Source organism: Ambystoma mexicanum, chromosome 2q (assembly GCF_040938575.1).
Source record: "Ambystoma mexicanum isolate Mex_15411 chromosome 2q, UKY_AmexF1_1, whole genome shotgun sequence".
Lineage (NCBI taxonomy): Eukaryota > Metazoa > Chordata > Amphibia > Caudata > Ambystomatidae > Ambystoma > Ambystoma mexicanum.
Genome location: NC_090924.1, coordinates 1,011,323,592 through 1,011,337,408, shown reverse-complemented (window position 1 = coordinate 1,011,337,408; position 13,817 = coordinate 1,011,323,592). Strand labels below are relative to the sequence as shown.

Sequence of the window (13,817 nt, the reverse complement as noted above, 5' to 3'; positions counted from 1 at the left end):
AAAAGGCTATTGCTAGCCCCCAATCATGATAGTACTGACCTTGGCATAGCCCCGGATCTTTTCAGTGAACATTTGAGAGAATAAGGTAAAAGTTAGTAGAATTTATAATAGGTTCTGTAGACTGGCACCTGAAAAAATCATCCAATCGATGCCAGGTCAACAACAGTGCTCACCAGCCTTTTGCAACATTTGTATGTGCTACACCCACTACATAAACAGAAAAGCCAGTAATGTTACTGTTTCACACTAATATACACAAACAAAATATGTCAGGATTCCCAAATAATTTGCAGCAAATTCACAGTTTGTCGCCATACCCTGAACATTATTTTTCAAAATGCCAGGTGTGGTGAAGGGCAGCGGAGAGTTCCTAGTAGCAGTATGTTAGTGGGTACCAAAAGCAAATGGGCATGGGCGCGTAGGAAGGATCACATAGAGGGAGTTAATCCAGTAATGGCGCGCCGCACCCTGACCGCCTTCAGGATCAATTGCCCAGAAGGCCTGAATCTTGATTGCCTGTCGGGTTTCCAACGTTTGCCTATTTGACCAGTTGTCTATATATAAAACATGCATATGTGATATGCAAGCAGAGAAGTGAACCTAAAGATCACATTGCTGCTGCAAATGCAAGGATGGAAATTAACGGGGTCCAATCATGCGTGTGCGTCAGTAACAGAAAGGAGAGAATGAATGTGTTTCACAGCCTTCCTTGTCATCTCGACTGTTAATTGTATCATGTGCAGACTATTATCGCTTCGACTGTTGTTTTTCCCCTTGTTCCCTCCCTCCTTGAGCGCTTTGAAACACTTGCCTTGTGTATAGGCGCTGTACAAATAAACATTATCATACCATACCAAATGGCTTTCAGTTGCTATGTGGTGTCCCCGAAGGCCATGTGTGTTGCTGCGTTCATGTTCCATTGCTGAAAGTGGCATGCAAAGTAAAATGCACCACATTTGCCCTTACGTTGGACTTACCCACCGGAACCTTGATCTCATTTGTGCACCTGAGGCAGCACCCTGTGTGTGTTGAATAATTGGTTACAGCCCCAGGTCCCCTCCGTAGGTAGGCCCCCAGCCCCGGTACCTGAAAGAAGTCGCGGACACAGGTCTGCTCACCAGGGAGTCCCGGCAGCAACTGCCAAGCACGGGCTCTCTTTATTACAACGCGCATGCGTGACCCGGAAAGAGGGCGCGTATGCATACATCACTCCGTATCATCCCTCCTTTTTCATAACAAACAAAACAGTCTTACAATTAAACTCAACAGAGAAATGTCAACAAGACACACACAGCAATATTCATCAAACCAATTAGATGAGGGCCAACATGGGCAGTTACCGTCACTACTGGCCCTCAGGAACTTGGGTCCAGAATGTAGTCCTTGAAGCGGGTCAGGTATCGTCGAAACCTCCTGGCGGGGATAGCGTACCTCCTCTCTGCTCGCATCACAGGGAGGCTCCCCTGGCACAGGATCCCCGGGGTCTTCTTCAGGCCCAGGCGCTGCACTGGAGGCGTAGGTGGACACCCTGCCCTCACGAGATTCGTCAGGTGTATCCCGCATGTCCACTTTCTTGAAAAAGCAAGAGTTTCTCGTGATCGTTCCTCTCCGGTCAGACGCAGTCACCATTGAGCCGTTGACATGAGTCACACCCATGGGGGGGCTCGTAGTTGAGGGACAACTTCCCTTCCGGATGCTGGTTGCGTACTAGGACAGTGCCCCCTACTTAGATGTTTAATGGCCTCAGATGTCTCCGGACATTTTCGCGCTCATTGCGCACTTGCCTTGCTTCCAGGATCTTCTGGTCTTCGATGACCCCAGGGGCCCGTCAGCCAATTTCAGGTATGAGGCCACGGGAGCACCGGTTGAACAGGGCTTCTGCTGGGGCCACCCCTGTGGACTCGTGGGGTGTGGATCGATATTCACAGAGGAATTGGTACAGATTTCTCCTCAATTCCCCCCCTTGGCCCTGAGTGATCCGGAACACTTTGTTAAGGGTCCGCATGAATTGTTCCACCTCCTCGTTGGCACGTGGCCACCCTGGGGTCACCTTCCTTTGCGTCACGCCACATTCCTCCATGAAAGCAGCAAACTGGCGGCCCTGGAACGGGGGACCATTGTCTGAGCACAGCTCATGCGGGAACCCATGGGTGGCGAATATCTTGTCCAGCGCTTGGATGGTGTGATCACTGGACATGGACTCGACCAGCTCCACCTACGGGTAGTGGGACCACTGGTCCATGAGGACTAGGAAGTACATGCCCCGCCCGGTGGACCCAAAGTCTGCACGCACAGTACACCATGGCTTATCGCTCCTCTCCATAGATACGATACAGGGTTTTTTGGCCACTGGGGCGGCCGCTTGACACTAGACGCACTGTTGTACAAGCTTGTCGACCCTCCTTTCTAGATCTGGGAACCAGACCTTAGCTGTCAGTCGCGCTTTTGTCTTGGCTGTGCCTTGGTGGCCACTGTGAGCGAGTTCCAATACCCGGTCCAGTAGTGCCCACGGGATCACAATCTGCCTTCCCCTCAACAGCAGTCCTTCATCGGATACAGATAGTTCATGACACGCTCGCCATAGCGCCTGCAGGTCATGCTGCACAGCAGTTCCGTTCTGGGACATGTCAACGAGGGCCAATTTCCAGTCCCCACTGCCCATGGTGGTTTGTATCAGCTAGAAACACTCGTCGGCCCCTGAGACTTCGGCCAACTCCTCCAGTGTCAAGGCAACCGGCATGGCTGCCTCTACCACATGCCGAATGACCTCGGCACAGTCCCCTCCTGACTGTCCAGTCTGTGCGCCGCTGCCCCTTGGATGGCGGGACAGGTAGTCCGCTGGGTTATTCGTGCCGGGCCTGTACTGTAGCTTCACCCCATACTCCATGAGAGTGAGCATCCACCACTCAATCCTCGGAGGCTGTTTGGAGGATGCCCCTGTCATGATGGGGATTAGGGGCTTGTGGTCTATGACGACTGAGTCAGGTTTTACCAGGATGTAGATCCGGAAATGTTTGCAGCCCAACAAAATGGCCAGTGCTTCTTTCTCAATTTGAGAATACCATGGCTCAACTGCTGCTAGGGCTTTACTGGCATAGGCTATGGGCCGCATCTGCCCTTGAGGGTCTGGTTGGAGCAGCACCGCCCAAGACCCAATGGGCTGGCATCAATGACCAGCTCTGATTCTTTCTCAGGGTCAAAGAACGCCATTGTTTCCTCACCGGTGAGCTCAGCCTTGATGGCGTCAAAAGCTTTCTGCTCCTCCGCTGGCCACGTCCAGGTGGCGTCCTTCTTTGTGAGGGCCCTGAGCGGTTCCGAGAGGGAGGCAAGGTTCTTGATAAACCTCCCATAGTAGTTCACCATCCCCAAGAAGCTGCGCACCTCGGAGGGAGTGTCTGGGGCCCTGGCCTCTTGAATGTCCTTGACCTTCTGTGGGTCTGGTGATATCCCACCTGCGTGAAAAATGAACCCGAAGAACTCGATGCTCTCCTTCAAGAACTCGCATTTCTCACGATGCAGGGTTAGCCCCAGGTCACAATTCCTCTCCAGCGCCTTCTCTAGCCTGATCAGGTGTTCCATCTCCGTGGAGGCGTACCCCAGGATGTCATTGCTTAGGTTAATCACAACTTTCAGTCCAGCAAGGGCATCCCAGATCACATCTGAAACACATCCGCAGCTGAGGATATTCCAAAGTTCAGCCTCTTGTACTGGTACAGGCAGTTGTGGGTGGTGAAAGTGGTGATATACCGGGAGTCCGGATGCAGCTCTAGCTGGTGGTAACCCGAACATAGGTCTAGCTTTGAGAATACTTTGGCACCCTGCAACTCCCCCACCACATCGTCCAGCGTTGGCGTCAGGTGGCGTTCCCTCTTGATGGGCAGGTTGGGCAGCCTCATGTCTATGCAAATGCGTACCCCTCCCCCCCCGGCTGTTTGGGTTTTTGTCACCACGACTATGGGCGACACCTGTGGAGTCGGGCCCTCCACCCTCTCAATGATGTCCAGGTCTTGAGATTTTGAATTTCCTGCTCCACCTACGCCCTCAGATGAAAGGGAATGCATTGGTGTTTCTGCGATGTTGGTCTCACCGATCCATCGATGTGTAGGCGCATCGGTTCTCCTTTTAGCTTGCCTACCCCTTCGAAGAGTCCTGCAAATCGTTCAGTGATGCTATGGATGTCCGATTGGTACATGGAGAGTACAAAGTGCACAATATCAAGGGGAAGTGGACGATCTCCCCCAAACGAGTATATTTTGGCCTTGGTCTTGGTCAACGCTGGTGGTCCAGGCAGTGCCTCGTAGTGTTGCGTGGCCATCACACACACAGATACATCCGTATCTATTAGGACCAGGGTGAGAGTCTCACAGATGTTAACCACACACGTGGGCTGTCGACTAGTCTTCGAGATGGAATCAATGTTCTTCATCTTCCTCCTCCTCCTCAGCACTGCCTAACTCTTTGAGATCCTGTTCCACTGCAGCCACGCTTTTCTATTTGTGCGGGCCACTGTTATTGGATCTGCTTGGGCCTCTCGAGACCGTCACTGGGTTTGCCGCCCAGCACATTGTGGCAAAATGGCCAGCGTTGCTGCATCGCCCACACAACCTCATTTTTGCGGGGCAGTTGCCAGAATGCGGGAGATCATACCCACACCTCTGACACTGTTGTGGCTCCATTTTGCTTTAAGTCCATCTTGGGCACTGGGGCTCAAAGTTCGCTGTACGGCCAATGGCGTAGGCCTCTTCACCCTTCCCGGACTTGATTGCTGCATCTATTCTCGAAGGCTTGACTGTCAGCCAGTTCTTACGCCCTGCCCATATCCAGGATCTGCGTCAGAGTGAGCCCTGCTTCGCGGAGCACCTGGCGCCGTAGTTTGCCTGAACTACTTACTTGAATGAGCTGATTCCTGACCATCCCCTCTTCATTCTCCCACTGGTACGTGCTGGCCAGGTGCCGCAGTCTCCCACAGAAACTGTCAAGGGACTCGTCCTCATGCTGCCTCTCCCCACACATCACAAACCGGTCAAAGTCTTGGTTGGATTTGAGTGGTCGAGACCAGGAGGGAAGAGGAGAGGTCCGCCCACTCAGAGAGGAAGGAGGGAATCTGACCAGGTGGCCGATAGATGGCCAGGAACAGATATTGCAGGCACTATGAGGACTCCCTACCCAAAGGTAGTGCTTGCCAGGGCTGAACGCCCTTGTCCTGCTCCAATTTCCCAGCGAAGCCTGATCAAATATAAACAATTTTCATGAGAAAAAAACATATGTCAAAGTAGAGGTGATCCTCCTACCATCATGCTCAGGGCCCTATTGATACCTACACAGGTATCTCCAAAGCATACTGTTAAGATAACTCTCAGTATCCTCCCTGGTGTGGACTCTGAGAGGATGGCCTAGTGTGGTGAAGAGGAAAGACAATGATGTCTAGCCAAACCCATTCAAGGTAATGTAGCAGAACAGTAAGGCTCAGACTCAGGAGCACCCCAATAATAAATGTTTGAAAGGGAAGTGTACAAATATACAATTATTCATTAGGCCATTAAGATACACTAGGCGCAATAAAAACTGCAGGTCAGTATTGTCACACAACTAATATCATATACATATATACATTCACCATTGGGGGTTCTGCTAATAGAACACCAACACCTTTACCTTAGAAACAGTTATGCAGTGGTCAGCAAAGTTAGAAGCAACACTGTTAATTACTGCATGTGGAAAAGCAAGTGAAAGTTAGAAAAAACAGATTCACAAACAAGAAAGACAGGTAAGTAAAAATAAGTGGAACAACCTACAGATTAACCTAGGCCAAGGTCCCTAATACTTAATAAGTCCAGCTAAGGTAGGGAATGAGGGCGGGTGCCCAAATGTCACACTGTTCAGGTGGGTTTACTATTGGTTTGTGACAATAGCTAACCAAATGACCACAGGCTGCAGGTAAGTGTTTGAAAGGTAAATAAAGTTCTGAAAGATTTCTCTGTCAGTTCCACCACCCTAGGGATGGTCCAGAGAGGATCCTTGACTAGACCACTACCGATCTTGGTTAGACAAGTGGAGATTGGGTGAGGATGCTATGCCCAAGTAGAACAACTTACAGATTAACCTTGGCCATGGTCCCTAATACTTAATAAGTCCAGCTCTGGTAGGGAATGAGAACTGGTGCCCAAATGTCACACTGTTCAGGTGGGTTTACAATTGGATTGCGACAATAGCTAACCAAATAACCACAGGCTGCAGGTAAGTGTTCCGAAGATAAGTACAGTTCAGAAATATTTCTCTGCCAGTTCCACCACCCTAGGGAAGGTCCAGAGAGTATCCTTGACTAGACAACTACCGATCTTGGTTAGGCAAGAGGAGATTGGGTGAGGATGTTATGCCCATGCAACACTATGGCGGGGGCAGGAATAGGTATGCTAATTTGCCTTCTTATTCAGTTTTCCAGGGACCACATCAGGGCTTCCTAGACCTGCTGGGCCCACTCAATTATGTACTGTGTCTGGTAGACAGAGGTCAAGGAACCATCGGTGCAGAGGTCACTTTCGGCATGGGGATTGGATCCGGGTAGTACTCGGTTCAGGCTCTGCTAATAGGATCTGAAGACTGGATAGCTGAATACAGTTGGCACAAAAGGATGCAGACCTCCATGGGCCAGGCAACCTCAGGCGACCTCCAGACTTAAAGAAGATGGGATTCGGATAAAGACAACGCAGTCAGGCTACCACAGATAATCTTCAGATAATTAAATAACGAGCAGGCCCTGCTCAGCTTCTCTTTGGTGTAGGATAATGGAACTGCAGGGGCAGGATCTTGTTACATAAGCTGAAGATCCACCAAGTTCCAAAGGTGCACTCGGAAAGGCGATGGAACTGCAGTAAGGTACCCCTGGAGAGAGCTAGTCGGTTCATTGGGTGGTCAAGAGATGCTTCCAAAGGCTCAGCAGGCATGTATCCTTATGCTGTTCCCACCAGTCCAGGGGTCGAAGCACTGATGAGGGCCTTCTTGAGATCAGGGCAGAGAAGCAGGGCTGCACCGGGACCTAGCTTGAGGCAACGCTGGTCAACTGTTCATCTTCCGGTCTTCAGTTCACTGCACTTTTTCGTAGGGGGGTCTAGCCTCTAACAATGATTGAAGAATGGCTGCGGGAGTCCTCTTTTTATCCAGGATTTGGATTGGAGTCACTACCAGGTCCACCAATGATAACAAACTCCAGAATTTAAACTAGTAGGGGCTGTTCAATCATGGACTGCCACTGGCCACACATTCTGCACAGCAACATACACACTATGGCTTAGGTGTGGACTGGTTCCAGGCAGACCTAGCGCTCACATCCGGCTACACAGACATATCATCACCTTGCTCAGGAAAGCAGAGGCTTTGCCCGGGAAAGGGCTTTCCACATATGGCAGTTCCAGCCCTCTGAGGGTAGGTAGAAGGTCAAAGTACAAAATGGCCAAAGGACAGGCGAAATTCTAATGGCACAAACTTTTTAGCGCATATGGTACTCTATATGGCACTGTGCAGTAAAATCAGGGACGTCATTTCACCAAAATGCCAGGGGTAGTGGAAGTTCCACCACACGACCATTGACCTCTTATGACATCACAGGAAGTGATGTCATTTGACCCCACCCGAAGTGACATCACGGGAAGCGATGCAACACGACCTTTCATCCCACGACAAAACAGGAAATGGCATCACATAGCATTGTTTGTGAGTACATTATGAAAAATATGGTTAGGATATCACTGTAAAGTAATATTCATTTCATACAAGAATGGATCACCATATGTATTGTTAATATCAGTGCGTATAAGCCCATATTACCAAATTACTGTGAATGCAAGCAGACGTCCAAGGCCAAACGATAATGATGTGTTATTATATAGCACTTACGCTTAAGCACTTTATATAGAACAAATGTACGTACAATATCACCCAACCTATGTTGGTACTCGTTTATCAAACTCAGTAGGATGAAAGGCTGAATTGACCTTGATGGAAGTCGAACCAGCAACCTGCAGATCGCACACACCTTGCAGCAGCCATCTCTCAAACCACTGTGCTATTGTACCGGCTATAGCCATCAGAAAACCAGCCACTCCAGAAACAAAGAGCCACATGCTGCTGGCCACAGCCCATGAGCCTCAATGACATTTTTATTTTTTAAATAACTTTTTTGGTAAACTTTTTTAGGGGGTAGCAAGGGAAACCACAGGGGTAGCAAGGGAGACCTCAGGGGTCGCAGGTGCGACCCCTAAATGATGTCCATGAGTAAAATACAAAAGTGCACATGCAACAATAGAAAAACATGGTAGAAAAATATCTGCTACAAAAGAAAAAGTTATAAGGATACAACATATCCTAAATGCAGTTCAGTTTAAGGTGATGTTTGTAGCTTTAGAAATACAAGAAATCTACTAACAGAGACATAGGTGCTCATTACATGTTTGGTGGTATCCCGCCGGTAAATCTGGTGGGATACCACAATCCGGTATTACCATTGCCGGTACTTGGTCTGGCGCAATTACCGCCAGATTACAAGTGCCGGAAAGGGCGGTAAACTTTTGGTATGCCGGTAATACCAGCAGTTTTTGCTGGTATTGGGCCTGATTTGGTCAATCAAGTCCCTTACCGGCAAACTCGTAGTTGGCCATGCAGTAACATGCCGGTAAAAAGTATTACCGGCACATTAATACCACACCGACCAACTTGGAATTACCCCATAGTCTACCAGCACTGATAATCTTATAAACTGATCATTTTCCCTATAAAAGTGAGCAAAAAGCAAGGGAAGTAAATCCGAGGGCTTTACTTGCCTCCAAAATGTTAGGTCAGCAAGTAAACGATAGCAAAAAGATTGGGTGTCCCATAGAAGTCTATGGGAGGAAAGCAGCACAAAGAAAATCGCTATCACTCACACAGTGGAAAAGCGAAGGTGAAAGGCAACTCTGCCTGTCCTTTACACTTTACTTTTCCACTACGTGTTGGCAAGGGCCAGCATTGCATGGCGCGCACATTTTTGCACAGAAGTGCAATTTTGATTTTAAATTCATAATTTAATTTACGCCTGCTCTGATTGCTGCACCTGACAAACACCATGGATGCCAGCATGAGTTTTTAATGCTCGTGATAATGCGCTACATTCCAGAGGAGTCCGTTGCAAAGGCACTCCACAATAGCACTTACTATTGTGTCCACCACTTTGTACAAAACATAATTGTAAAGGCCGTTTTTACATTTTTCTTTTAAACTGTGTGTTAGAAATGTTTAATATTGTGCCGCGGGAACCGTTTGCATGGAATGGCAAACGCATGTGGTCTCTCTCCTCCTTGCAATTAACCCTTATTATAAACATGACCCCCATTGTCTGTCTCACTTTCCCTCTAGTTCTTCATGGTATTTCCCACGGGAAGATGGAATTAGTTCCCCAGCAGAACATGTGTGTGGTACATTTTATAAAACACAATCATTTGGAATTAAGCATAATACAGTGTCAACCATCAGATGACTTCTGCTCGTGTTGAAATGACACCATCTGGCAAGTGTCTCCTGCATGTCACCAGGAACATGTTACCAATGTTAGGGGAAACAGCTAGACTTCATGCTAACTATCATGTTCATGCCCACTCTCCTGATAACACATGTAAGATCCTTTGCTATCAATAGATAGCAGTGGACTACCCATTATAGAGTGTGATCATGACACAGGTATACAAACATTTAAAACCAAACCATACCCCAGACTGGATCACACTCCAGGTGGTGAAAATCATGATTGGTGAATCCACCTGTATTTCTGTGTTACTTTCCGCCAGGGTAACCTGGGAAATAGTGTAGCTGATGGTGGTAAGGCACGTGTTGCTGACCTACTGCTGTTGTCATGTCAGTACCAATTGTTACATAAGCTCAAATCCACATCATATTTTAAAATGAAAAAATGACATGTGCTTGCAAAGATTGCCACTTATAAATCAACATTCCGCTGCACAATTTAGCACCACAAAAGCAAAATAACACAGACATACCATTTAACACAACAGTCTTATTGTGCACCACTCAGTGCAAGTGACGTAAACCATCAACTGACATCCACAAGATATGAGTCACCTTAAACAGTTTGCAACCCTTTTCAAATATGGTGTTCAGTCGCAAAAACAGGGCGTGTGGTATGAGGGGCAAAGTCCACTCGCCCCCAGGACGTAATTTGCCCTTCCGTCCATACCCCGGCTATTCCCGAGATATTGCTGACAGCTTGTGAGGGTGCACATTTGCGGTTTTGATGTGCAAAAAAAAGTGAAACTTCTTTTATGGGCACATAGAGCAGACTTGGATGGGGAGGGGAAGGGGAGGCCAATTAAGGGAGGGCATCCATGGGTCCAGGTTTGTCTTTGTGGAGAGTGTATGCAGGATGTTCAAATTCTGTCAGGGACATGTCTGCCTTTCATCCTTACACAGTTGATAAAATGAGTACCATCTTATTGGCAATGATAGCATCTGTAGTAACAACGCACTGAAGTCGTCGAATGTTGGCCTGGTCATGGGAACACCGAAAAAGGAAAAATAAAACAAATGCAATTAATACCCCTCACTTAGTGTATGGTGAACGCTAACCTGGGTCCGTGTGCATAATGTACAGGCCCACCCTGTGTGTGTGTGTGCCTGCAGGGTGGTACCTTGAGTGATGAGGCTGCCAGAATCAATCCGATAGACTCACCCAGCATAAGTGCAGGCTGCACGGCGCACAGGAAAGCGAGGAGCAGGAAGGCGCTCATGATAACCTTAGCATTCTTTTCTCGCCACCAAGAATTCGGCGAATCTGGACGAGGCTGCTGGTCTACGTGGGCTCCCGGCGAGTTCTGCGACCATCGGAACGCGCACTACTTTTGAAGGTTTTGTGAATCGAGGGAAAGAGGTGGCCTCTGAGTGATAAGCAAATATCCTGTCACATGGGCTGCTGTCAAATAACAGGAATTGGCAAGTCAAAGGCTGCTTACGGGGCTGGTTTTGCTGGTGAGGAAACACTGTCCTGGAAGTCACAGACAATTGATGCCTGAAGGCGCGTCCATCGGGTATCTCCTGGAATCTCTCTATTTTTGCCACAATCGAATACATTCCCGGGAAATCACTAGCTGGGACAGAGAGGTGCTTTAATAGCCATGACGCTGCACATGTCGACGAATTATCCTCATTCTGGTTGTGTATCGAATCTATGTTTACGTATAGCGCTAACACAACACCCAGGGAATGCTGGTTATACCTTTCCCTTTGCAGCTTTGCGTTCTTCATGTGAACCCCAGAGCCTTGCCAATTTTAGCTATAATAAACACGGCTACCCCTCTTTTAACCTTTTAATTGCCATGTGCCCCCACCCGCCCCCGTGCCAAGGCCTTTTTTGGTGTATTTGGTATTTCACCATACAATGCCTTCTAACGTTTTCTGTTTCATTAACCCCTTAAGTGCCAAGGACGAGATACCTTGTCCTTGGCGCTTAGCACCTTAGTATCTAAAATCAATATAAACGAGTATGGAGAGGTGAGCATGGCAAGAGGAGAGGTGAGCATGGCAACACACGTTCGGGCGCTGCTTCACCGTTCTTCCCATCCGCGCCTCACATATGACAGTGCTGAGTTGTTGTGTGTGGGCATGCAGTTTCCTCACACACTGACCATCTTATGTTGGGCTCGTCATCTGTCACTCTTTCCATGGGACCAGCAAGACCGTTAAAAATACGTGTTTATGAGAAAAACCTGGTCGATTATTTGGAGGCTCCTGTAAGAAAGGGAAGGCCATTTGCATGGCTCTAGACATGTTTAGCACTTTACCTAAGCCTATGAGCCACATCATTCGGCATATGAGGGGATGACTTGCGAGGAGGGGCACACAACTTGCAGGCCCAGTTTACCAGTGAGGAATTCGACCTGGTATTGCACTCACCTGGGCTTTTTTGATATTTTTTTAAAGAAATTGAATGATAGGACATCAACCTCGGAAAATGTGTGATGCTAAACTGCACACATTTTCCTTTGCTCACTGCACAACAAACACATAGATCTCTGTACTCTGGGGGGACACAGCCTACAGGACCTGTCCTCCCTGTCGCATTTAGGCGGAATGTGGCAACCAGGACTACATTAAAGCATCCAGAGGAGGAGGGCTCCATGGATCCGCCCTGCCCATTGCCAGTCTGCTGCTGGCAGCACATACTGATGAGAGTTAATGGAGGCAGGCCTGCAAGAGGCTTGGTCGCAGAGCTGACAAAGGGGGATAGGAAACAAAACACCCTTTTGATATGCATCTGTGTCAACTTCAAGTCAGCTCCCACCCTTTGGTATGAAGGACAGTGAATGTCATTTCTGGGACAACTGTTTACAGTAGTGAACCCATGCAGGGGGATCCCCTTTCAGAGGCAAGGTGTATGCTATTTGATGGAGACAGAAAGTCTTTTCTCACCATAACTTCAAGGGCAACATGCCCTTTGATCAGGGGCCCCAGAGAGCTCAATTAACCAGAGAGACCCTTTGATCCACAACAGAAAGGAAGATGGGTGGGACTCAGTAGTACATGTTTTCACCCATTTACCTTTTCTGTTGCAAAGCTCTCTGTTTATGATCTCACGCATAACAGAAGATTGTTGGTGGGGAACCAGGATTGGTTCATTAAGGTAGGCTTAGCTTGCAGCAATTACTGAGGCCCATTTGGCTTTAAAAGAGGGTTGAGCCCCTCTCCTATCAGATCAACCATCGACTTTGAAAGGAGTAAGAAGGAGGACTCATCTTTGGACCTTGGCCGAAGGTACAGTCTGCCTTACAGCTTCTGCCAGTGAAGAAAGGCCAGGATTTCCAAGAGGGAAGGAAGATCCCTAAACATCTCCCAGGGAACAGAGGGAGAAACCAAAATCAGAGGACCCATCCAGCATTGCCAGAACCAGTACCCAGCCAGCACACAGCGCGTCCTGCTAGGTTCTGCCAGCAAGCTTCCTAGGTGGGAAGCACCAGAGAGTCTCTGAACAAAGGAGAAGGCCATTGCCTGCAAACACTCTCCTCAGATTTTGGTTTAAGGGACGGCACAACCCCAACGAAGAAACTAGGAGGAGTACCATGACAAGGATCAACCAGTATCCATCTTTTAAGGAAATTTCAGAGGCAGTCGAGCCCTCGATCCGCGAGCGATGGCATCAATGAATTTTGTCACGCTGCAGTCACTAAAGCCATCCAAGACACCTCAACCAGCGTTCCAGATCCGCCAACCAGCACAGAGACAATGGTTCTTGACCCCGAGCCACCATGTAGACCAGCTTGCAGCCATCCGTCCAGCATCAATTGCCGAACTGACTGCTGCCTGATACCCGCAGCTGTCTCCCATCTTGAACTCTGTCTCAGGAGCTTCAAGGTGTCCTGGAACCGACTCAATCCTGTTGAGCATCAGGATCATCCCAAGCACCAGATACATTGTGGTTCTGTCCCCCTGGTCCTTCTCCGAAGGCCCCTAGTTACAGTTACAACCCCTTGCTCCCTTGGTGCTGAAACCAAATAACCTTGAACAGTTACGACTGATTGCTTTACCGACTACCCTCCTGTCAGTATATAGAGTGAATCCTGTCTCCTTGTTAAAACTGTCTGTCGCCTGCATTCCTTTATAGGGTGGGTTGTATTTTGTAGTGTGCCAGCACTGTCTATTGAATAATAATAAAGTAGATATGTTGATACAACCTTCACTGGACAGCCCCTGTTATCATTGGGTTATAGTTGTATTTTTGCTGTTTTGCAATTAACCAACGATCCACAACCTTGCGTAGATAAGTCTGCCCTTCCATCCAC

At 48.3% G+C, this 13,817-nt stretch overlaps 1 protein-coding gene across 1 annotated transcript in view; it reads right to left on the bottom strand.

The window, feature by feature from the left end:
* Positions 1-10,903, bottom strand: part of LOC138569908 (macrophage mannose receptor 1-like) — a 745,141-nt gene extending 734,238 nt beyond the window's left edge. Inside the window, exon 1 of the mRNA XM_069648337.1 lies at positions 10,715-10,903. Coding sequence (XP_069504438.1) covers positions 10,715-10,772 — 58 coding nt within the window. The 5' untranslated portion in view covers positions 10,773-10,903. The remainder of the gene's footprint in view (positions 1-10,714) is intronic.
* Between the last annotated feature and the right edge of the window lie 2,914 nt (positions 10,904-13,817).